General features: G+C 42.9%; 3 protein-coding genes across 5 annotated transcripts; 2 read left to right on the top strand and 1 right to left on the bottom strand.

Annotated features, from left to right (window-relative positions):
* Positions 1 to 411: 411 nt before the first annotated feature.
* Positions 412 to 3,282, bottom strand: LOC142968039 (putative deoxyribonuclease TATDN3). 3 transcript variants are annotated; one of them, XM_076107756.1, is made up of 10 exons: positions 3,161 to 3,282; positions 3,044 to 3,076; positions 2,893 to 2,966; positions 2,734 to 2,818; positions 2,245 to 2,307; positions 2,038 to 2,147; positions 1,540 to 1,595; positions 1,347 to 1,459; positions 965 to 1,039; positions 412 to 802 (listed from the first exon to the last, which is right to left on the bottom strand). In XM_076107756.1, the coding sequence occupies exons 1-10, from the start codon at positions 3,212 to 3,214 to the stop codon at positions 659 to 661; spliced, it is 807 nt and encodes a 268-aa protein (XP_075963871.1). In that variant the 5' UTR covers positions 3,215 to 3,282; the 3' UTR covers positions 412 to 658. The 3 variants fall into 3 exon arrangements, with proteins under 3 accessions (XP_075963871.1, XP_075963870.1, XP_075963869.1); XM_076107755.1 differs by having other exon boundaries at positions 965 to 1,042; XM_076107754.1 differs by having other exon boundaries at positions 965 to 1,045.
* Positions 3,283 to 3,416: 134 nt separating this feature from the next.
* Positions 3,417 to 7,838, top strand: fuca2 (alpha-L-fucosidase 2). The gene is made up of 7 exons (XM_076108332.1): positions 3,417 to 3,758; positions 4,202 to 4,389; positions 4,565 to 4,904; positions 4,994 to 5,204; positions 5,516 to 5,706; positions 5,838 to 5,946; positions 7,092 to 7,838. Exons 1-7 carry the CDS (start codon positions 3,568 to 3,570, stop codon positions 7,227 to 7,229), a joined length of 1,368 nt encoding a protein of 455 aa, XP_075964447.1. The 5' UTR covers positions 3,417 to 3,567; the 3' UTR covers positions 7,230 to 7,838.
* A 4,016-nt stretch (positions 7,839 to 11,854) lies between these two features.
* Positions 11,855 to 24,394, top strand: hivep2b (HIVEP zinc finger 2b). Its single transcript, XM_076108501.1, has 7 exons — positions 11,855 to 11,979; positions 14,345 to 18,327; positions 19,041 to 19,198; positions 19,386 to 19,561; positions 19,885 to 19,983; positions 20,073 to 20,857; positions 21,719 to 24,394. Exons 2-7 carry the CDS (start codon positions 14,449 to 14,451, stop codon positions 22,136 to 22,138), a joined length of 5,517 nt encoding a protein of 1,838 aa, XP_075964616.1. The 5' UTR covers positions 11,855 to 11,979; positions 14,345 to 14,448; the 3' UTR covers positions 22,139 to 24,394.
* Positions 24,395 to 24,528: the final 134 nt, after the last annotated feature.

Below are 24,528 nucleotides of genomic sequence, written 5' to 3' on the forward strand. Positions count from 1 at the left end.
ATTCTATGGGATTAAAACTTTCCATAAAACAAATGAAAACGAGTTTTAGCAGCAGTGAAACACATTTTAAGCACCAAACAGTAGGGTGAAACTCTGAGCTCAAAGGTGAGATTTCATGAGGAGCACTTGAAGGCAGCAATACCCCATCCAGCTGTGAACTGCCACTGATCCATTCATTAGAGTTTAGCTACAGCAGCTGATGTTAAGTCCATGACGAATCACCTTTTAATTATAGAGAATGTGCAGCAACATTGATATAAATAGCACAAGTGACCAGTGAAATTATTAACTTAATGATATCACTGCTCTGTTTACATCTGTTGATGGGAAATATAAAAAAATAACAGTGGCATATCATGATTATTCACTTTACAATGATATGAATGTTTAAATGATCACGGATGTCAGCTGTTGTTTTTGTAACATGTTTATGAAATGTTGGATGTTTCAGATGTATCACACACATGAAAAATATCCAACATGCGTGTTAGATTGTTACCTTATCTTTCTTTATTGGAGATAAATAAATAGGTTATAGTTCACATGAAGGTGTTTTTAGCTTAAGACTCTGATTTACATACACTTCAGGACATCTGAACAATCAGGACAATCAGACTACCACATTAAAATACTGATGAAATAAACTTTTAAGGCTTTGTCAGGGTCTGAAGGCAGACTTTATCTTTGGGAAGAGTCGGAGAGCGTTCTGTGTCGTCACCTCCATCACCTCCTGCAGCGACACTCCTTTAATCTTGCTGATGTACTCGGCAGAGACACAGATGTTTTTTGGCTCGTTTCTCACCTGCATTCAGGACACAGAACAAGAATGATAAGACATGTGTGTGTGTGTGTGACTAAAACTTGTAGTTTAGTTGCAAATATGTACATCAAATAAAAAGCTTTATATTGCAAATATCCTCCTGAAAATATAACATGCAATGCAAATGAGTAAAAAACATTTTACCTGTTTTTCTGGACCAAGAGCAGGTGAATCTGTTTCTAGACAGATGTTCTCTAACGGCAACTGTTTCACGAGTTTCTGCTTCTTGGTGGAAAACACAAAATAACCATCATCAATCATTAACATTCAATGTGATAGTCAAACAAGCCAACATGTCAGTGCTGTTTGATGAGACTGTAAGTAGTTTAGCTGCTCATATATACAAACGACAAAGACATTCATTCATACAATTTGCAACAGTGTCTGTAAAATCAAATTTCACAATAAATGTGTTTATTTACACATAAATGACAAATAGGAATATGTATGAGTCAGTAAACAGAATGCTTGTTTGAACAGGTTGTGATACGGAGTACATTTAACCAGACCAGGTGCTCTGTTGTACCTGATCACTGCGTATGATGGATGGTGGGATAGAGAAGAAATATCCAGCCTTCACTCCCTCCATGGCGACAGATGGCTTCCCATCAAAAGCATGAAGCAGGGCTTTTTCGACACCTAGTGACATTTTAGAGGAACTGCAGTTAACTTCCAAACCACTCAAGTAAACACAAGAGAGTCTGAACTTTAATGTTTACCTTGCTCCTTCAGGAGCTGGATGGTGGGTCTTCCAGCAGACCGTGAATGAACATTCCTAGAAATTAAATAAACATACAAATATTATGTTTGTTAGAGGACATATGTATTTTATGTTAATGCATATACTTATATTAAAAGGTCTTTAAAAAGTCTTTTGATGAAAAACTTCTGCACATTTTATCAAATTTAGGGAACGCCACTAATAGTCGTTTGTTCATATGTATTAAATGATTCCTCAAAGTCAAGGATTGTGTGTGAGTGGATTTCTTAAATTGAAATATTGTCAGGAAACACGGCACTGATTAGACGACGTTATGACATGAAGTACCCGATGAAGACGTAATGATACTCGTAAATGTTTTTGCAGAGCATCTAATCAGTGTACGGGCGCCTTTTTCTTTTTATTGCTTTTGCCTTTTCACCTGATATAATGTTGGGACATACACTAACTTGGTAAGCTGAAATAAAAATTGTATATCTTCTACAGTAAGACTCACAGAGGGAGATCCAGTTCCTTGGCTATCTGTGCCTGACGAATGAGGACCTGCCTCTGGCTGTCTTTGTCAGTCTCACCCCTGACGTATCTGGGTGTAAAATCCAAACCAACCTAAAGCAACAGATGGGAAAAAGACGGTTAACACAAAAGAAAGCCAGGACAGCAAACTGCTGTTCGATTAAGTCACATCAGAGATACTGATTATTACCTCCCCAATGGCCACAAGGTGGTCTTTGTATTTCTCTATTATGGGTAGAGCTGCGTCTAGATCCTGCAGAGAGAAAAGGAAAAACATCCTTAATTCCTTCACTCCAACGTGACAACTACGGAAATTCACCCAAATTACTAAAAAACATATTTTCTCACTGACCCCTCATGGAATTGTCCAGGTTTTGAGTTATCTGTCACTGAGATTCCTGCCACCACCCCAACACTGTGGGTGTGTAAAAACCAATGTTTTAATAGTACATGCAAAAACATAATATACAGTATATAAACTAAAGCTACATTCGTAGAATTACAAAATGGAGAAAGATTATGAAAATGTAGGTTCATCACGAGCACACACACATATCCATAGTGTGGATCAGAGAGGATGGCGGTCAGGACCTTCGTTGTATCTGTACTATAGGTGAGTGAGGAAATATGTTTTGTTTGTAATAATTTGGGTGAGATGACCCTTTAAACTCGAGCCCACCTGGAGAGAAGCCCCCCTCTGCTGCTCTGGGGAAACCTCTTGAACAGGATGGACTCCTAGGCAGGGAAAAATGAAACCTGGAAACCTAGAAAAATAAAGTGAAAACGTCAGAAAACAAAGAGACAAGTGAAATTAAAATCATGTCGCTCCAATAACTACCTTTGTGACAACTCAATAATCTTCTCAAATTCCCCAGCATGCTCGGCCACGGCTAACAGAGCCAACAACCCAGCCTTGGAAACAATAAAAGCAAAAGTTAAAACCACAATAACTATTGTGGACAAATGCTTCTCAGCGGACACGTGCTCACCTTTTTTGAATTCTCAACCACCTCCTCTATGTCCTGACAACGAACAGAGAAACAAACACATTAGAAGATATATCAGATATAAAAATCCTCTCGTGTCCTTTTAAAGTGTGAGCATACCTTGTCAAAATCCCCCGCAGAGATATGACAGTGGCAGTCGACGTAGCCATGCATGGGTAACGTATTTGTTCAAAACATTAACCTACTTCCGCAAAGTGAGGCGGAACGCGCATGCGTACAGCTCGAAGGAGCGCGCGATGTAGAACGCAGCGCTGCCCGGGGAAGAGGCGCTCCATTCCGTCTGATTGGTTGAACGGTTGAACCTCCTCGGTGCACTGACGACGGTGAACAAATCAAGCATCCCCACTTGTCATCAAGAAGTATTCCACATTACCGTCACCTGATGTTCAGAAGTTGTTCCTGTTATGCATTTTCGAATTATCATGTGATTTTTTTTAAACATTACCCTTGAGCTTGTTCATGCACACACACGGTTCTCGAGATTGTTGTGATTTGTTTTACCTGAAATGGGAAGTTTAACAGTTTCTTTCCTGTTATCAATGCTGTTTATCGGCACCGGCGGAACAACAAAATACGAACCGAACTGGGAGTCTATCGACTCCAGACCACTGCCAGAGTGGTACGATCAGGCCAAGTTTGGCATCTTCATACACTGGGGGGTCTTCTCTGTCCCGAGCTTCGGCAGCGAGTGGTTCTGGTGAGTTTTGTTGGGTTTCTTGCATTTAACATTTTCATGTTATGGTTTAAATTTTACAGACAGGGGGAGTTTAGGGAACTGCTGCTGATATCCAGGTAACCTAATCATACAATGTAATGAATTGCTGCAAATGTACGGTATCTCACAGTATTTCATAATAACTGTAACATACAGTTAACCAGCATAATTTACTTTATTATAGCTGGATGCTTATTCATCATAAACTATGACTGTTAACTTGGCTCTTCATATGTAAATGTTTTGTAATTATGAATTTGGCTGCAGAACTTTTAAAACAACATTCCCGGGTGTTGAGGGCTGATGATCCCGACCTCTGCGGTGAATAATATCACAGAGGGCCTCCTCATGAGATGCATCACATCGAAGGAAACAAATGTGGCTCGTCTTCCTTCAGTCTGTTTTGTGTCTGTTTCCTGTTCCAGGAAGTACTGGCAGGGTCAAAAAGCAAAGCCGTATGTTGACTTCATGAAGAAGAATTATCCTCCAGACTTCAAGTATCAAGACTTTGCGCCGCTGTTCACCGCTGAGTTCTTTGATGCCAAAGAGTGGACGGACATCTTTGCCTCATCGGGGGCCAAGTACATCGTCCTGACAACAAAACACCATGAAGGTACAAGACATGATCGACATCCTGCCTTTGTTTTTTCTAGTTTAAGTTATTTTCATGGTCAGATCATTTCAGAGCACTAAAACGAGGAGATAATTCCACATATTTTGAGTCTTAGTGCCACGCTGCATCCTTTCTGCAGTTCAGGAGATGTATTGTTTTATCTTTGTATTTTCAGGTTTCACACTCTGGGGCTCAAAAAACTCCTGGAACTGGAACGCAGTGGATGTTGGACCGAAAAGGGATCTGGTAGAGGAGGTGGCGAGTGCCCTCCGTGCTAACAGTGACCTGCATTTAGGGCTGTATCACTCTCTCTTTGAGTGGTTTAATCCGCTCTTTGAACAGGACGCTGCCAATGTCTTCACGACAAACTACTTTCCAACCACTAAAACTCTGCCTGAACTTTATGAGCTCATTGTCAAGTACAAACCGGAGGTGCTGTGGTCTGATGGGGACGGAGATGCGCCTGACAAGTACTGGAACAGCACAGGGTTCTTAGCCTGGCTCTATAATGACAGGTAGTTATGAATTCGTACAGTGAGTGTATGTTTTATTAGATTTATCCTTTTACACAGCCAGCGGGATATTAACTTGTATGTCTTCACAGTCCCGTACGAGACACGGTGGTGACGAATGATCGCTGGGGCTATGGCTCCATCTGCAAACACGGCGGATATTACACCTGCGCTGATCGCTACCAGCCAGGACACCTGCTCAAACACAAGTGGGAGAACTGCATGACCATCGACACAAAGTCCTGGGGTTACAGACGCAACGCTCCTCTCAGTGATTACCTCACCACCCAGCAGCTTGTAGCGGTGAGAGTTGAATACAGTTTTATTACGTAAAGATTGATTAAACGTATTGAGGATTTAGCTTAAGGGGCCAGCGTGTAACATTTTGGGGATTCTGTTAGTAGAAACGGAATATAATATTTATAATTAAGTTTTAATTAGTGTATAATGACCTGCAACTAAGACTCCTTGTGTTTTCATTAGCTCAGAAGGATTCCTTCATATCTACATATGCCATGTTGCACCAACATGTTTCTACACTGGCTCTAGAGAGAACCTTTCAGAAGCTTTGTGCAATAAAATTCAAATTTATAAAATCCAACCTGGTGTTTCAGTCATTGGTGGAGACGGTGTCCTGTGGGGGAAACCTGCTGATGAACATCGGCCCGACACACGACGGAAGGATCGTTCCCATCTTTGAGGAGCGTCTGAGGCAGATGGGTCAGTGGCTGAAGGTCAACGGGGAGTCTATCTACAACACAACAGCATGGCGGGTTCAGAAGGACGCCGTCACTCCGACTGTCTGGTGGGTTTCTCTGGAATAGATAACTTTAGTTTTTCCCTAAAGTGAAATAAGATCAAATACTGTTGATGATGTTTTCTAAGCTCATACAGAGGCCTGTATTATGGTGAATAATTATATGTATGTAATTACAGGTACACCTTCAGACCACAGCAAAAGAGCATCTTTGCTCTTTTGCTGGAGTGGCCCAACAATGGATCTGTGATTCTGAATGAACCTGTGGTTACTCAAGGACAGACTCAGGTAAGACGAGAGCTTTGGTCGAGTAATCATTGTTATAATATCATGACTGCTGAGTAACAACAAATTGCAGCACAGAAATGCCAAAGATATGTTTGAGGTCATCTCTCCATTACATACATTGTTTACCAATAAGTTTATCTTTTAGCTGCAAGGTTTCCCGGTTCAGTGTGTTACTTGGTTGATTCTTTAAAAAGCCATATCTTAGGGATTTAAAAAATATTTGTTCATGTTCTGTGTTGTTTTTTTAGTATCAGCTCTGATTAGGCTTTGATTTAAATGGTATTTGAAGGCAGCCACTTATGTTTTTAAACTGAAGTCACCAATAGCATACTTCTTGTTGCTGATAATCAATAATATCTGTTAGATGTGACTATTTTAATGCCATATATTACGTATGTTTAGGACAGTAGAGCTCTCCAGCCTACCTCACAATAACGACATTCTCTAGCCAGAGTTAGCAGCCGCTTAATGCTATAACTATAACTCACTGTACTGTTCAGTGGTACAGAGGCTCCGGGTATGCATGTCACCGGTTTACATAAAGAAAGCACATAAGGCTACAAATAATTGTTATTTTCATTGCTAATTTATCCAACAATTATTTTCTCAATTAATTGATTCATAAATAAGTAATGAAATAAATAGTGAAAACTGTTTTTAGAGTCAGTGTAAAAACCTAAATAGACTTAAAAATAAAATTTATATTAAATAAAATAGAGAAATAGCAGCACATCCTCACATTGGAGAAGCTGGAACCAAAGAATAACTGCTTAAAAAGTATTAAACGTTTAAACAACTTCATGAAATAGTTAAGAATTGACTAATCAGATAATTTACTAATAGTTCCAGATCTAATAGCATAAATTGATGACACAAATAAATAAAATCGGCAAAGAAACAAACAAATGTATAGCTGGTTTTTCAGACGGTTTGGTAGCTGTGGTCAGAGAAGAACCTCCATCGTATTAACGGAGCCAGTATTTAATTAAAGGCTCAATATAGCGGTCTAACGCTGCTGCAATGTCCAATAACTGCACTGCATCCTGGGAAATGAGGTTGACTCGTTCACAGAGCAGCTCTCTCTATTTCTCTATTTCTCTCGTTCTGTCAACGTTGTTCATGTGTTGCCTTTGTTCAAAAAAAAGGTGGTGCTTGTCGGCCATGGGTCTCTGAAGTGGGAGCCTGTTAAGCCCAGCGGGCTGCGGGTTCTCCTCCCCCAGCTGTCCATCAACCAGATGCCTTGCCAGTGGGCCTGGACACTGAAGCTGACAGGTGCCACTTAAAGGGAAACCAGATCAGCTCTAGAGGAACTGACAGAGCTGCAGGCCGAGAGAAGGACCCGACGTTGTACTGTATATATTTAAACACTGAACACCGTACATAAAATGTACTGAACTGAGTCGCACACATAAAAATGTGTTTTGTTCTAGCGCCAATGGTGGAATGTAATGAAGTAAATTTACTCAAGTACTGTACTTAAGTATAATTTTGAGGTACTTTATGTCAGTATTTCAATTTTATGCCACTTCATGCTTCTGCTCCACTACATCTTGAAAGCCAATATTGTACTTTGTACTTCAAATTATTAATTATTCAACATTAGTTACTTTGCAGATTCCGCTTATTGATTACAAACTTTTACATCAGTCATTTTAGGTTGACCAATAGTATATGCATCATTCAACAATTGTTCTGCACTTTGGGATTATTTTTAAGCCTAAATATTTGTATGTGATTGTGATGCAGTCTGCTGCATTGATCAGTGCTGTGGTGAATGTTTTACATGTGAGGAAATGTTTTAATTTAAGTCTTCAAGCACCATTTTTTTTACTAATCTAATATTTGCATGTGTATGTTTATATGTTTTAATAAATATTTTGAGTTTATCAGTTTGACCGTCTCACTCCTGGATTACTACAATGTATGGCGTCCCGTTAGCGCCCCCTTGCTGCCCACATCTGTAATAACACCCCGGCCCTGCGTGACATTTTTGAGAACGCTGACGGCGCAAAAATGATCTCTTCTCCCCTGCTGTGCACGGACGACCCAGGAAAACAGGACTCCCTGTCATGCATCGGAACAAATGTCTGTGGAATGAAGTGATCTGCGCGCTGCACAGTGACTGGTGAGCCTCTGCTCCCAGCTGCTCCCATACTGGGTTTTAAAGCCGTAATTATGTGCCTCCTGCCGCCGCCGATCCGCGATACAAAGAGGTGTATTTAGTCACCTAAGATGGTGCGTCCGGTGCAGGCAGGTCTCACTGTTGTGTCTGCTCTCTGTTGCACGCCTTTGAGGTGGGAGGTCCCTGTTCTGCAAATGTTCCATGACGTGCAGATGGGGGGTTTGTAAGGGGTTCTCACGTCCGTGCATTTCCCCCCCTTCGGTAGGCTATCCCCCAGCCTGGGACCCCGCATGACAGCTGATCCCCGAAACAACAACAACAGAAAGACGTGAGGATGCAAATCATGTGAGGACAAATGTACAGTGGACTGTAGACTATACATGCAGTAGAGCTGCCACATTTTTGTGAAAGTTGGCGAGTTCCACTCATTTTTAAGCTCACAAATGTATCCCATGTTCATGTTTGTAGAATGAGGAGGAGCAGACAACTTAAGCTTAAGGTTAATACAATGTATGGACTTTAAGTTGAATTGTATCGTGAGGATTTGATCACATCATGACGTAGTTTTGTGTTATGTTGCCCAAATTAAAGCATTTGGGGAAATACAAAATACACTAACAAACAAAAACTAACAAGATTAACATTTTTTTCTAATTTAGAGCTGCAGCTAATTATTATCTTTCCTTAAATATTAATCTGTTGACTTTTCTAGATTAATTGATTATTTTTTTCACCATTGAAAGTGTGTCCCACACTCAAATATCTTTAGTTTAATATCACAGAAGACTAATCTATTAATTTGCATGTTATTTAAACTATTAATTGTTTGGATTAATCGTCTATGGAAAGAATTCAGCATTGGTCCAAACCCCAAAATACTGAGTTCACTGTTCTAGAAGGCTAAAAATAAAACGGCAAATATTCCCATTTGAGACCTGGAACAAGTTTTTGGCTTTTTTGCTTAAAAAATGATTAATCAACTATCAATATAGTTTCTTTTATATTAAAAGACCCAGAGAAGATTTGCCTTTACTTTATATTTGATGTTACTCTAATTAAAACTATCTCTATTTTAATACCCATCAGCACAATAATTTATAACCTGTATGATCACATAATGACGCACTGTGTGCTTGAAGCCCGTGTGCTCATTTCTTTTCTGCAGTCTTGGTGCTGTAATGTGTGGTGGTAATTATATATGTAGACAGGAACCGGGAAAAGTGCTACAGACGTTGGCATGGTTGCCATGGAAACACACAATCATGTCAAGATTTCTTTTTTTCCCCCAGGTACTGCTGTGATAATGGCACAAAGTACGCCTGGTTTGAGAGAGCTGGCGGAGGAATTAAACGGTGGTCGACTGATCAAAAGTGGCGTTGTTTTTTTGTTTTGGAAAGAATTAATGAGGCTTCAAGTGAGATTTGTAGACCTGCAGGATTCAGGGTTTGTCTAATAGTTATGGGTGTTTGTATCAGCTCTTTGTTCAACCTGCAGTGTTCAGTGTCCCCTGTAAATGATATCGCAGTCAGCCACATGACAGCCACTACAGCCAGCAGAGAGGAAAACCTCATTCCTTCCATTCATAAACACCCCCTCTCTCTCTCTCTCTCTCTCTCTGTGTGTGTGTGTGTTGTCCCCTCCGTCTCACCCCTCCTCCCATCGGTTTCACCACTAACATCATTAGAGGCCTGCTAGTAGTCGGGTGCCTATGTGGCATTCAATCACACGCAAATTTGTAGCAGATTTGAGGCGGTCAGCAGAGCCGCGGTGGAGCTTTAGATGGTGGAAATGCCAAAGCAGTGTGGAACATCCTGGGGGACAGACCATTATATTTATAGAGATGGGCGACTTGACCTTCACTGCACATTGAGTATCAGCCATTTTAGTGCCGCTCCTCTAGATACCGAATACAGCATAATGGATCTCAGCTGCAGTGCAGTTAGTTAGCTTCAACTTCATCTTCGGCTTGTTAGAGGCTAATAATAGCTTTCTGCAATTCCATACTGTGGACGGACTCCGTCAATAGACAGTCTCTGCATTCACTGCTTTTTTGGCACACAGAGTATCTAAAGGACATGCACTGTGAAATTACAGTTTTCACTTTGCAGTAGAATAAAGGCTTGCCATTTGGGCAGGATTTCAAACTTAGAGGTGAAGTTCAACTATAAGTCGTTACGTGAGTTTAAAGCCTTTGTTCTACTGTGTAAGCTCCATGTTAAGAGAAAGACCTCTGATAAATATGGCTTAGCTGTAGCTCAAAGCCAAGGACTCCTATTCATAGAAGCACCCAGTTGTTCTCACCCAATGGCACAGAGTGAAACTGAGGAGGATGGTCAAAGCGGGTGAAGTATTTATAGTCGTGTAAATTATAAAGTTTACCACAAATGACTGAGGAGGAGCGATCAAATCCATTCAAATCAGGGGGAAGAGTCGGTTTGTTGTATTCAGAGCAGCTTCGGAACAAATTATTATAGAAATAGATTTTGGCATGTGTCCAGCCGTCACATAAAATCAAAACAAATTCAGTGGTGTGTCATGTGTTCTACCTGTGGCTGCAGGTGGGGCTCAGGCAGTCTGTAGTAGTTTAATCTAACATCAAGTTTCGTATTTAAAATCTTTACCTGTAGAATAACTGCAGCAGTCAAATAAATACATGTAGTGGAGTAAACACTACAATATTTCCCTCTGAAAATATCGTGGAGATAAAGTACAAAGAAATACAAAATGCAAATGTAATACACAAGCAAATTCCCTCAAAATTGCACTAAAGTAGTATTTAATGATGTAATTAGTCTCATCAATAATATGCATTTAATTGTGGAGTGTGTTCACTTGCAAATAAAATATGACCAAACAATACAGAGAAAATAACAATAGTTTTTTGAGCTTTGCGCTTATAAAAAGTAGTATCTTACATTTGCATTGAATTTTGGGTAAAGTCACGTAAGGAGGAAGTATTTACTGAGCAGAAGTTAATGTAGAGGCTGTAATGGCACCATGTCACACTGAAGTCGTGCATCTAATTCACAGGATGAGGTTTGCAGCTGCACATAATCTGCAGTATTGTCCTAGCTTTTCTTTTTTTTTTGCCGTGTTAATGACACCCTCATCACGACTCTCTCCATTCACAAAGCGAATCCTGTCGTGATGGGAGAGAACTGGCTCTGAACAGACTGTGGGTGTCTCAGGATTCGGAGAACATGTCTAGTTTTTGCAGCATCCTTACAGCCAGCCACACGCTGTCTTTTCATTGAGTTCCTCTCTATATACAACATGAATAGGATCACGCTGTAGGAAATGTACATTCAGAGTGGCTGCACCATGTGATTAGTGTCTTTCAAAGCGCTTGTCACTTTTGCTCTTCTGCTCTGCATATATTCACATACTCTGTCCAACTGATTTAGATCAGATTATTGTGTGTACCTGAATGAACCTGTGTCTTCATCCAGATCACACAATATCGGGCTAAAATAAACGACTGAATCCGGGAATGAATGGACTCCTGCTATCTAAGAAAGGGGATGTTTAGCTCTTTCCATCATAATATCTGACTCCCCACTTTGTGTGTAGAGTGAGGCAGCTCCCGCTGTGCTTTGAAACAGAGTGAGAGAGAGAGGAAAAGCGTCCTTAAACGTGGGCTGTTGTGTAATCCCTCCCAGGGCCCCTTTGCTATTTTTGTGCCTGGGTCCGCACGTCACGGTTGGGTATTTTCTCTGGTGACTAGCTCGCATCAATAGATCTTCTAATGTACACCCAGTCAGCCAGCAGCTTCATGACTGATGGGACTTTACCTTGCTAATTTATTTCAGTATTGTTACCCCGACATGAGGAGAATGGAGAAACGGACTATGCAGCATGAGGAATGTCACATGTGACTGTCGATATGGGACAGGGGACTATTCAAATGTCAGGTTTGTATGAGGATTATATTTGATATCTGAATGTCAGCTGCCGTATGAACCGACGATTCCCCCCCCCATCAAACCGTGTGCTTTATGTCATTCTGATCACAGTGAGAGCTGCTGATTGATTCTGCATGCTATGTGCTACGTTGCTGTCAGAGCACCACAGAGGGTTTTACCATCCAGCGTCTCTGAAGTCATCTCCGTATGATATTTATGGATTTGTTGTCAGCGTGAGGCTTCACGCCTGTTCCCTTTAATGGCCAACTTAGCCTCTATATGATGTAATGCAGCGGCATAGTGGTGCTCTCCTTAGCCAGCATTTGTTTTCTCATTGTCCTCTCTCGTGTGTGGAGAGCAGTAAGGGATGTGCCCTACGAATGTCTGCTGTTCAAATAAATCTCACCATGAAGTCATTTCTCCATCCATGCGGGCATACTGTACCACAGTCAGCCCACAGTCGTCCCGAAACACACCTACTGCCTCCCACCTGCCTACTGTTGTTGTTGCACGTCAATGCTGCTGTGTCATATATTTTCGTATAGGTTAGTGCTTGTTGCTGGGAGCGAGAGAAATTTGCAGTGAATTGTCTGCTGGTACAGCATTTATATCCAAATAAGAAAAGTATGAATCTGTTGAGAGATTTGTCAATGAGACTCTGAATATGTCGGCTCTGTTCGCTCTCTATCCTGCTTAGTCCAAAGGTATGCATTGTTTCTGAGGGTCTTATCTCGCTGTCACTCTGCACCCATATTCCCCTTCCCTCCACTCGGAGCTCACACCGAGGATGGAAAACTAAGCAATGAGGTCAGACCGACCTTGAAGGGGAGCTCCCTACCGGGCCTCTGAATTTATTTACCCCCAGGCACCCCACTTAGTTCACCTCCGTAAACCTCCCTGTTAAAACATGGATCGTTCCAATCTGAGGCAGGCGCTCGCCATCCTTCATTATCTTTCCTCTATCCTGCTCTGGAAGAAGCCCTTAAATCTGTCCGAAAGCAGAGCTTAGGCAACGGGCTTTTGCACAACAACAAAAAAAACAACAAAGGGGAGATTATTACAGATTACAGCTGTTTTCAAGCATCTCTTGAGTCACCTTGGATTCATATCCTCTGGTTAATGCCTGAGGAGAGTGTGGTGCGCTAACAAAGAAAGAGAGGGAGTGAGAGAAAGAGAGTGAGAGTCGGAGGATGTCCTAATTAAGGGGAACTCAGAGGGTTTGAACCAGATAATCTTACATAACCTCGTTAGGGAGGACACAGCATTTGATACTGAGAAGATGGAAATGACGTGCCCTCAGAGACGCATCCCCATGGCATGAAGCGAAAGTATAGCGGCAAAAGCAATTCACTTTAACCACGGGGGAGGATGAGGTTTCTTCTTGGAGTCCGGCGTGTTTATGAACAGGACGGCACGTCATCCCGTGCAGCTCAGTGTGTAAACTATGATGACACTAGAGAGACAGACGGGTTAAAGGGTGTGAATCCCACCAGAGACAAGAGCCCTGAAGGTGTTATACTGTGATTCTGGCATTGGAATAAAGACTTAAGCATTGTATTTTATGTAGATATCACATCGAAAGGGGTGCAGCTGGACTCATTGACCATGATCTACAGTAACTGTCTGTCACTTGTGTGTGCTGGCATGCATCGACACACACCATCATACTTTTTTTTTCTGACATTCCCCCATCTTCTGCAGAGTTTTACAATTTTCCCTTGTGTAGATCATTTTCACTTTTTTAGGCGTTTGCAACAGCCTACCATGTTGACAAAAACTGAACAAGTGAAATTGAAAAGTAAAAATCTGTGATATAGGATAAAGTACATGGGTGATATATTGTAGATATTTACCTGTTGTTTTGCAAAATATATTAATCAAGGTGACAATTCACATTAAAGGAAAATACGTTGATTTTCGTTGAAAGGAGATGCTGCTGTGATGAAGGATTTGATTCCTATTCAGCTCTCTCTCTCTCTCTCTCACACACAAACACACACACACAAAATAAGCATTTACAACCATTGATGGCACACTTACAGTAAAAGCATTTGCCTTAAATACCGACACTTTCACATGGGCATCTGTCACGGTTGACATGAGGTACCTTTGGCTTTTTAGAGGCTGTTAAAGAGAAAATAATGTTTTTTCCATTCCTGCTGTGAAGGAGCTCGTTATGAATTTTATACTTCAATTTTATTTGAAGGACTTTTGGGAAACAGCTTCGCTCTCCCTCTCAAGGAGAGGATTTATAGGAGCAGAATTTTTATAACTAGATTACCCTCTTGTGCATCTGCATGTGGTCCTAGTTTAAGTGATTGTTTGTCATACATCCATATTTGTCTAATTGTAGTTTCTGTCTGATTTCTTCCAGGTGACCCTTCCCGGCAATCAGTTCACATGTATGCTAATATCACTACGGTTACATAACAGGTAGTGTCCTTGTAAATCGATCCCAAAGAAAGAGACATTGGATTTATGGAGTCACTTGAAACTACTGCAGGGGGGAAAAGCTCCACTGAGGGTCAGGACAGAAATGTTGTTGCACAGAAAAAATGCACCTCAGAGGCAGCACAGACTAGGAGGAGTCCATCAGTCGAATTGGAAGGCAAAGGGTGGCACCAACAACTGCAAGAAGGTCAGAGCCGAGACACATGTGGTTTCAAAGAAATGTCTGACTCAGGGAAATCACTGCAATTAGAAGATCAGCACTCCCAAACTCAGTCTGCAAGCCATCAAGACCATGAGGTGTCTTCGTATCCAGTACAGCCCACGAAACCATTTCCCATTGGCAGACAGAAAGCTGTAGGTCACTTAGTTTCTGCAGAGTCCCCTGGGCCTGTGTCTCACAGGAAGTCCACCAGTTCACCTGAAGTCCAACAACAGTGTTCCCATTCAGGGATGGATCAGCTGTCAGAAGCTGCGTCTAAGGTGGAGCAGAAACCACAAAAGCCTGGGAAGTATGTTTGTGATTACTGCGGAAGGGCATGTGCCAAACCCAGCGTGCTTAAGAAACATATTCGCTCACACACCGGGGAGCGGCCCTATCCGTGTGTCCCGTGCGGATTCTCCTTCAAAACGAAGAGTAATTTATACAAACACAGAAAGTCCCACGCTCACGCGGTCAAAGCTGGAACAGTGCCACTCTCAGAACTTGGTTCTTACAATGCCAACACAGACCAGGGGTCTTTTGAAGGGGAAGGAGAGTTATTCTCTGATGCTGAGCAAAGCACGGACACGGATGAGGACACTCTTAACGACCCGCTGCTGCTGCTGGACTCTCCAGTGGACGGATCAGATAACACTGCTGTAAAAGTACTAAATCTCATTGCTCAGAAGAAGGGAGCCACGTCGATCTCAGCTCAGGATGGTTCATCCCAGCCCCAAGAAATCAATGCACCTCCAGCTGCTACCGAGGCTAGCCGTGCAATTCAATCTTGCACGATCAAACAGAGGCTTGCACTTCGGCTGTCTGAAAAAAGAAGCAGCGACTCGGACCACAATCTGTCCCTCCCGAGTCAGTCTAGCAAGGGCAGCACGGACTCCGGCTACTTCTCGCGCTCCGAGAGTACCGAGCACCAGACCGGTCCCCCCAACACTAACGCAAAGTCCTATCAAGAAATCATGTTTGGGAAGTGTTACAGGCCAAGCCCTAAACAGACGGCAGCTTTTGTGGCTTGTAGCACCGACTCAAGTGAATACACAGGGAGATGCTCGGAGAAAGGCGTTTCCCGTGTTTTCACCCAAGAAAAAGACACCGTTGAGCCAATCAAAATAAACACAAAATCATTCTCGAGAGAGGAGGTAAAAGAACCGCAGTTAGACGCTGGCTCTGATGTAGGGACTCTGATAAGAAGCAACTCAATGCCAACATCCTCGGCAGTGTGTCTGACTATGCCTCAAGCCCTCAGAGGCAGCCACTCTTTTGATGAAAGAACAAGCACCGGGGGCATGAGGAGGCTCAGGCGGCAAGCTGCTTTCGAACACTCCGCACATGACGGCCACGCAGACGCAGACAGCCACGGAAAGATGAGCGAGAGTGGCATTTCACCCTCAGGATTGGAGATGGAAAATTACCCCTCCATGGCATCTAATATGAGCCATCAGAGACACGCAATGGAACTGGCAACGCGGAAGCGTCGGAAAGAGAAGAGGGAGGAGGAAGATTTGCCAGGTCAATATGAGGGCCTTCACGAACAGTGTGAAGAAATGTTTGACTCAAGTAAGGACTATGATTCAAAACAAGCTGCTGTGGGCCTTATGGCATTAGGACAAGGACATTCTTCAAGTATGCTAACGCAGATGGACAGGTGTGACATGGACATATCAGTGAGCCCTGAAATGTCCGGTAGGAAAACTTTAGGGAATGTAATTTCTGTTATCCAGCACACAAACTCAATAAACAGGCCCCACTCTGAACAGTCAGAATCATACAAGTACCATGGGCAGAGACAGGATAGTATTTCTTTGTTTCAAGCTATGGAGGCAAGTGAATCATATGAGTTGGAAAGGAGTGATAGCAGGCTAAGGCAATCATTTCAACTGGGACCCAAACTTGTGCGACAGCCCAACATACAAGTCCCAGAAATCAGGGTGACAGTAGAGCCTGACAGTCCAGAAAAAGCTCCTGAGGTGCAGGTGAAGGAGCCAGAGAAGCACGTGGAGGAGTTTCAGTGGCCTCAAAGGAGTGAAACTTTAGCACAGTTCCCTCCAGAAAAGCTCCCTCCAAAGAAGAAAAGGCTACGCTTAGCTGATATCGAGCATTCCTCTGGCGAATCTAGTTTCGAGTCTGCCTGCACTAGTCTCTCCCGCAGCCCGAGCCAAGACAGCAACTTATCTTATTGCTCCGCCTTCTCCTTTGACAGGGAGGAGAGTTTGAAGTCAGTCTCTCCAGCCAGGCAGGATGAATTTGGCAAACCGCTAGAGCTCTTAGCAGTGCCAGGGAGTGGGCACTCCCTCTCTGTGCTCAGCCAGCGTCAACAACATGAAATGAGACGCTCCTCCTCGGAGCAGGCGCCGTGCAACTTGCGCAGGGAGTTCCCAGAGGTACGCAGCGTATCATTTGACTATGGCAGCCTTTCTCCAACATCCAAAGTTAGACCGGTGGACATCAGCCTCTCAGCTGTGAGGGAGAGAAGGAGGGGAAACTTGGTGCGGCAGGAGTCATTGAATATGGACACTGAGGTAACACAAGTCCCATCACAAGTGTTTCCGCAGCACCTCAGCAGCACCTCCCCTCCATTCACAGCAGTTGCTGTTCTGCCGCAGACTTTGCCAATATTCTCCACGGGGAATACATTCCCCCAGCTGTCACATCCGAGCCTTTTAGTTCCCGTACGATTACAGACTCATGTGCCATCCTATGGCAGTATCACATACACTTCAGTATCACAGATTTTTGACAATCAGTATGACAGTGTTAGCTCCACTACGTCCTCCTCTCAGAATCAGATTTCCCGTTTGTCTGGAAATCTTGATTCTCATAACGTATTAGCTTATCCCAGACCACCTTCGATGCACACCCTCAGTGTAGAAGCCCTTGATTTGTCTTCAGCTAAGCTCAAGACAGGCATCCCCCTCTCCCTGACCTCCAGAACCATCTCAACCACTAACGCCTCCAGTGGTGGCACCAACAAACGGATGCTGTCCCCTGCCAGCAGCCTGGACCTTTTCATGGAGGTCAAGCAGCAAAAACGTGTGAAAGAGGAAAGAATGTTTGGGCAGATAGTAGAGGAGCTGAGTGCTGTGGAGTTGGGAAATTGTAATTTGAGCGAAGAGAAGGGGCACAGGTCAGAGATGCAGGGCGCATCCACACCTCATGCTCAGGAGGCCTCACGTATGAGTAAATGTATCACACTTCAACAGAAAGTGACAGAGGACTCTGAACACGGCGTTGAGTCAGCCATGGAAAGTAGCTCCCCGGAAACCAGCTCACCTCCCTACTCCATGATATCAGTCAGCGAAGTGAAAGAAGTTGGCATGGAGAAACGAGCGCAGATGGACATGGTGGCGCAGCTGGTCACCAGTCAAGACGGCCTGATCTCAGACACAGAGAATTCAAGACTTCTATCTCAGTTTCCAAGTCTTCGCACGACGACAGGAGTGAGCTGGTGTTATCTTAACTACACCAAGCCGAGCTGCTCTCACAGCAACGCCCCTTTCTCCTCCGTGTACACCACCTGGTGTGTGAGCTCCCACAACCCGAACCCTCTTGAGCTGAGTACCAGCACTGCTCTGGCTCTGCTGCGGTCCAAACAGAGGGGAGACAAGGTTATATACACCGTGGCAGCCATGTGTCAGCCTGGCGAGGGGAAACTGGTGTCATCCCTCATCCTGTGGAGGCAGACCATGGAACAGGTGAGAAAATAGTCCCATCTCTGCATCGTTTCTAAAGCACACCACTGTCTGAAACATGCCCTTAAGAGCAAAGCCCCATCGATGACATATTGAATTGGTCTTGCAAGTATCACTATAGTCAAGCTGCACTGGGCAGTTTTCCACTTTGGTAGCCTGTCGTGCCAGTAAGAGATAAATGTTTGAAATGTAGAAAGTTTAAAGGACCTTATTACACAGAATTTGGCTCACATTAAATTGTTTGGCAGAAGGTTCACTCACTATTGGCAGGTTTCTGAAAATCATTTGCCCGCTGCTAGTTACGATGTTATAAGCTTTGATTCATTACTTGTTCTACATTTACCGTTTGAATAAAAAAATATGTCTCCGCAGTGAAAATACCAGAAACCAAAATTATATTCAAGTACATTTCGTGTCTTGGCAAAGGGATGTTTTTTCCCTGTTGCATTGGATTTAGCCTGATAAGATTGATAAATAATGACATAAAAGAAGTCATGCCTAGCGTAGCTTTCAGAGAATAGAAACTAAAATCCACTAAATTTGAGTTATGCGTACCGTTTTTCCCCAGGCACCAGTAGCAGCAACATCATTTATGTTTCCAAAACATGCTGTGTAACACCATGTGTGACACACAATATTGGAAGCATCACGTTACGTTGTCGATACGGCGTCGACTTAAAATGGATGTTAACAAAATGTTTGTTCATCTGATTCAGCTGCAGAGGAAACCGGAGCCCAAAGAGGGGGACATCACCTACGGGAAGAAGGTGAAAGACATCAGCTGCAGAGTGAAAACTGCCAAGGAGGAGTGGAAAGAGAGGGAGGCTTCCACACCCCAAACAGTGCCAACACGCATTAAGATCTTCGAGGGAGGGTCAGTCAAGATATTAGTTATCATAACACTTGTCAGTTCTGCTGACAGCAAATACAGCAGCTATATTAGGATGCCAGTGCATTCACTGCCTGTCTGTGTGTCTGTCTGTCTGTCTGTCTATGCTATTTTTACCTATTGAGGCCTGTTTTATGTATTTGTTCATTAGAATACCGTTTCTGTCTTTCAGGTACAAGTCCAATGAAGACTACGTGTATGTCAGAGGTCGAGGCCGGGGTAAATACATTTGTGAGGAGTGTGGTATTCGCTGTAAGAAGCCGAGCATGCTGAAAAAACACATCAGGACCCACACAGACGTGAGACCCTACATCTGCAGGGTCTGCAACTTTGCTTTTAAAACTAAAGGTGAGTATTCTTTAAGCTTGTATAGAATACAAAAATACAGATTTTATAGATGATACAAAAGAAGAAAAATGTGTGCATAACAGATTTTGAAAAAAAACATTTGCAGCAGTGAATTCTCTGTAGTTTTTACTGCTATTTAGAGCCACTAGTGAATGTTGTCTCCTCCTTTTCTCTTTTATTATTTCTGGGAGAATTTTCTGAGCTGGACTTGGCTGCCATGCTCACTAGTAAAAACATAAAATAAAATCTGGGCTATTTGTAATAAAATTGTAGCTGTTTTTCAGTTAGAAATGGTAAATTATGACTTGTTTCGTCTTTCACAGGAAACCTGACTAAACATATGAAGTCAAAGGCACACATGAAGAAATGTCTTGAACTGGGAGTGTCAGTGACGATGGACGACACGGAGATACAGGAACATGGTGAGATACCAGCATATCAAATATCTTTGCAGATTCATAAACGACGGCAGAACAAATCAGACTAAACTGATGCGTTTTTCTTTTTAAAGTGGACGACAGCCATCAAGAGTCCAAGACAGAGGTGGTAATCACAGCCAAACACCAGTTCTCAGACGTTGAGGACTCTGACGGCATGGACGAAGACATCGACGAAATTGACGAAGACGATGACGAGGACGACGAATACGAGGGCGACTCCACTCCAAAGTTGCGTTCAAGAAGCACGAGTCCTCAGCCGTGTGGAGTTACTTCTCTGGCAGTCACAGCCACCGCCGCTCTCCACGTCTATTCTCTCACCTCTCTGCCCGGCGCCGATGTCCGCCAACAGTCCTCTGACCGGCGGACCGGCTCGGATCATCGACCCGTCCTTGCAACCGACCAGAGAGAGAAGTCTGTGGATGAAGACTCTCTGACTATGCTGTCTCCAGACCAGGCCGGCTTCCTATTTGACCCCTACTCTTCCTGTCTGCTCTCTCCTGGTTGGGAGTCTCCCATCAGGGAGCCCTCCCCTTCACGTCTGCGTTACCCGTCCCCGAGGCGAGAACTCTCTCCGCGAGGTCGCTCCTCTCCCAGATGGGACACCTCCCCGCTGCGACCTGGCTCGCCCGGCTTCACACCCATTCAGCACCTCTCTCCGGTCTCCATTGAGCGACCGGTGACTCCTGGAACAGAGCTGGCTGGAAAGCGAGAGTCCTCAGTCAGAGGCCGGCAGAGAGTCGTGCTGAGGGCGGTTTCGCCACGGAGAGGCTCGCACCAACACAGAGGGAGTGGTGATAAAACCCGACACCAGGCAAAGATGGAGATGGCTCAACACGGAGCCTTTGAAATGGAAATGGTACGTATCATGAAGTGTTCAACTACACCTCTGCCAAATTGGGTTTTAGATTTGATGGTTCAGCCATTGGCAAAGGTGATAATGTTTTGGTACAGATTCCCAATATTTAAAGGATTTCTGAATACTTGTAGATAGATCTGTTTAGAAAACTTTACAATGTTCTTATGAACTGCCAAACATACCTGACTGAAAAATGACATCCTATGATTGTTAAAAATTGTGAAAATAGTCTCCAATAAATACAATTGTTAGCTTTGTTTGTGTCACGTTTGCTAATTACTACAGTGCCCACCTGTTTTAGGAAGTTATTTAGCCCTTTTTTAAATGAGAGTGTATATGCATGACTCTTTCTTCAAGTGGAATTGATCAATTGGGGCGACTGTGCCTCAGCGGTAGAGCGGATCGTCCTTCAATCAAAGGATTCGTTCGACCCCCGGCTCAGCTAGTCCATGTCGATGTTCATAAATGATGAACAGTCTGGTCGGGCAGATGGTAGCTCCTGACACCAGTGTATGAATGGGTGTGAATGGGTGAATGAACATGTAGTGTTAAAAGCCCTTTGAGTGGTCGGAAGACTAGAAAAGCGCTGTACAAGTACATTTACCAGTTGTGAAGTGAGACACCAACACATTGTTGGTTTGGATTGCTTTGGATTTGTTGACAATAACAGAAATATAGAATACCACAAGCCTTATGGTTTAATGGATTGTGCAGTCGTGGTGAGCTATGTGTTCTCAAAGCGAAGTTTATTCACATATTTCTCACATTTCTACAGTTTTGCTAACTGTAATATATTTTCACATGAGAAATGAACCTGGCAATGTTGAAACGGCTCCTAACGCTGCCAATGTGTCGTTTCAGGATCAAAGGAGCAGCTTGGCTTCCAGTCTGCCCGGTGCTGCCAGTTCTCATCACCAGAACATCCTCAGCCACCTCCCTCTTCACTCCCAGCAGCAGTCCCACAGTTTGCTCCCCGTCGTTCCTGTCGGAGGGTTCCAGATGTTACACTCCCCGCCTTCCTCCAGCACTGATGTCACCCTTTCCTCGGCGCCGAGCCCCCAGAGCAGCGAGGGCCAGCGTTGCAGCAGCAGGGAGGGATCTGTCCACGGGCCTGAGTCTGGAGGAGAGGACACCAGAGGCCAGAGCCAGCTGTCCACCCATCAGGCCTCTCAGGAGAAAAGCCTCGACCCTGGCATCAGGGACAGCGGACAGGAGGAGAACGTCCAGACCTGCTTGAAAGCCATCGCCTCGTTGAAGATCACCACAGAGGACCCTCACTGAAACCCCCTTTTTCTGTCTCCTTGATTTGACTCGGGAACAGACAACCCCTCCCCACGCAACACCTGCAACCTTGTCGTCCTCAGCCCTTTAGGCACATAACCTCATCTTTATCCAATTAGAGGCAATGTAATAACACTTCCTCGGGTCTTGCACACATTTCAGACAGCTCCTTTTAGATCTGAGTGGAGATCAAACCTTCACAGTGAAGAAGAAACCCACTCTGTCTGATGTGCACTTCTCTTCAGAGACTCTTTGAAATGATTGGACGAGCAGCAGGATGTCTTGCGAGGTGGAGAATCATTATTGGGTGCAGGTGCAATATGGAAAGATATTATGCTAATATGCCTTTGTTTGACATAGTAGTTTGCGTACTATTGCACATAAATTATATTTATGGATTCTGTACAAATGTCCTTAACATATACTCCTTCTTAGATGCATACAAACAGTGTATTTTACTGTATGTGTACTTTGAAAATAGACTGTTGTTTAATGTAATCATATCAAGGTGTGACGCAGTAGTGCAGTAAATAAAGACTATTTATAAGGGGAAAAGTATGTGTATTATGAAACAGTCTGACCAAATTTTAAGTAGACGCTTCTTGTGCAGTTTGGTGCTTCTAATCAAGCGGCAAGGGTCTGTGCCTTTATTTTGCTTTTCAGCATTTTGTTACGAGAAGGTTGTTGCGGAATGAGGAAATATGCCCAGGTAGGCTTTATTCAGAAGTGTCAGCGCTGTCAAAGAGTTCACTCAAAGAAAAGCTTTTTCTTTCTTGTTCCGTCAGTTATGCCGACAGAGGGATGCAGCTTGATTTATGTGAAACAATCTTAAAAAAAATGTTTCTTATGTTGCATTTTTCTAAATGTTGTGGTTTTTATCTTGGTAAAAATGCATGGGATTTGCTATTGCACAAAAATAGAGGAAGTTAATATGTAATTATGAATACTGTAAGATGTATTTATATATTAGAACGTGAGCACTTATTGATACTGGTAAATATTTGACTACTATTTATATGGTATATCTGTACTTATGCAGCAGTGATGCAGTTATGCAGTGAGCCACGCTGGCATTGCTTTTGATCTCATGTATTTGCTTTGATTAAACAGCGTTTATTCTCTCTCTCTCTCTCTTATACAGATGACCATAAGCATTTTATGAGTTTTGACGATGCACTTTCATCCTTTCATCTTTGATGTTTAACTGACATGGTCAGTGAAAATAAGGGAGTAAAACATGTTATGTTCTCTTGTGGTTTTTGAAACATTCCAGTCGTTTTTTCACATTTCTCATTTTGTGAAACATGTTGCACATTAATTCAAGGGGCTATGATGATCGATCAATAGTATGTTTTCTTGCATTTCAAGTGTAACTGGATGAATCAATATCACTTTACTGTAAGTAATACTAAAGTAATGATGTTAACAGCGTCAGTTGGTTGACTATTACTGTGCTTCGGCTCAAAATGTAAGTAATCATTCACCAAATGCATTACTTCTCCTCTGTACATATATGTGTATTTTTATGATTTAAACTATTTTTGCAGTGTTGAATTCTGAGAACTTTTTAATGTGGATTGTTTATATCTCTTTAAGAGGTAACAAGTCTGCAGTTGACATAACGGAGGTTTAACGAGGGCGAAAATAGCACAGTGTTGATCGCTAACTCCGCGTGTCTCATCTTTTAAAAAAATAAATAAATAAAGTGTATTCACATCTTCAAGTGGTTATGTTACCAGTTTGAGAATGAATTTCAAAAATCAGAAAAACACTTTGTTCACTCATGTTTACATAAAAGAATTTTAAAAGGTGCACTGCTTTAATCTTGTGTTTCCCTTTTCTGAAGATGTACGTAGCTTTGATTTCATGTCATTTTTATTTGTCGTGACGGTGCAGAATGCTCATGAAATGTGAAGGGAAAGCGAAGCCTTCCATTTGCTTTGGCACACAGTATGTATTCAGATTGTGTTTGTGTTTTGTTTTTATTGTGTACTTATATTTAACTGAACTGCTTTGTGCCTCTCATGTCTATGAAATGCCCTGTAAAACACACAGAGGACAAATCACTTTACCTCTCAGCTAAGATCTTTTGAGGACAAAAACCTCAGTAGCCAACCCGTTGTTTAGCTATTTGCATCGAAACTGGTTAGTCAGGACGGAGTGCCTCTTTTATGCTATGGGGACTTTATTGTTTGGTGCTCTACTTTTTTCAGATTAAATTCAAAGTTGTTTGAAAAGAATATACTTCTAACCCAAGGATGTGTGTCGCAGCTTATTTCACCCTTTTTTTCTCTTTTGCTTTATTATTCAAAATGGCTTCCATGCCTTTCCTCCTGCATAACTCACGATTGTTTAAATTAGAGCACGCAGGGAATCGGATGAAATCATTC

This window comes from Anarhichas minor, unplaced genomic scaffold (assembly GCF_050575085.1).
Source record: "Anarhichas minor isolate MPS153535 unplaced genomic scaffold, ASM5057508v1 ptg000040l, whole genome shotgun sequence".
Classification (NCBI taxonomy): Eukaryota; Metazoa; Chordata; class Actinopteri; order Perciformes; family Anarhichadidae; genus Anarhichas; species Anarhichas minor.

Bases quoted from the DNA above. Each gene is read 5' to 3' on its own strand.
- LOC142968039 (XM_076107754.1), bottom strand. From the start codon at position 3,214: ATGCATGGCTACGTCGACTGCCACTGTCATATCTCTGCGGGGGATTTT. The intron at 2,148-2,244 runs GTAATAATCAGT...CTGTTGCTTTAG, and splicing joins ACCTTGTGGCCATTGGGGAG to GTTGGTTTGGATTTTACACC. The intron at 1,596-2,037 runs GTGAGTCTTACT...TTTAATTTCTAG, and splicing joins AAGGAACTGGATCTCCCTCT to GAATGTTCATTCACGGTCTG.
- fuca2 (XM_076108332.1), top strand. From the start codon at position 3,568: ATGGGAAGTTTAACAGTTTCTTTCCTGTTATCAATGCTGTTTATCGGC. The intron at 4,905-4,993 runs GTAGTTATGAAT...ATGTCTTCACAG, and splicing joins GCCTGGCTCTATAATGACAG to TCCCGTACGAGACACGGTGG. The intron at 5,707-5,837 runs GTGGGTTTCTCT...ATGTAATTACAG, and splicing joins GCCGTCACTCCGACTGTCTG to GTACACCTTCAGACCACAGC.
- hivep2b (XM_076108501.1), top strand. From the start codon at position 14,449: ATGGAGTCACTTGAAACTACTGCAGGGGGGAAAAGCTCCACTGAGGGT. The intron at 19,199-19,385 runs GTCAGTCAAGAT...TCTGTCTTTCAG, and splicing joins ATTAAGATCTTCGAGGGAGG to GTACAAGTCCAATGAAGACT. The intron at 20,858-21,718 runs GTACGTATCATG...GTGTCGTTTCAG, and splicing joins GAGCCTTTGAAATGGAAATG to GATCAAAGGAGCAGCTTGGC.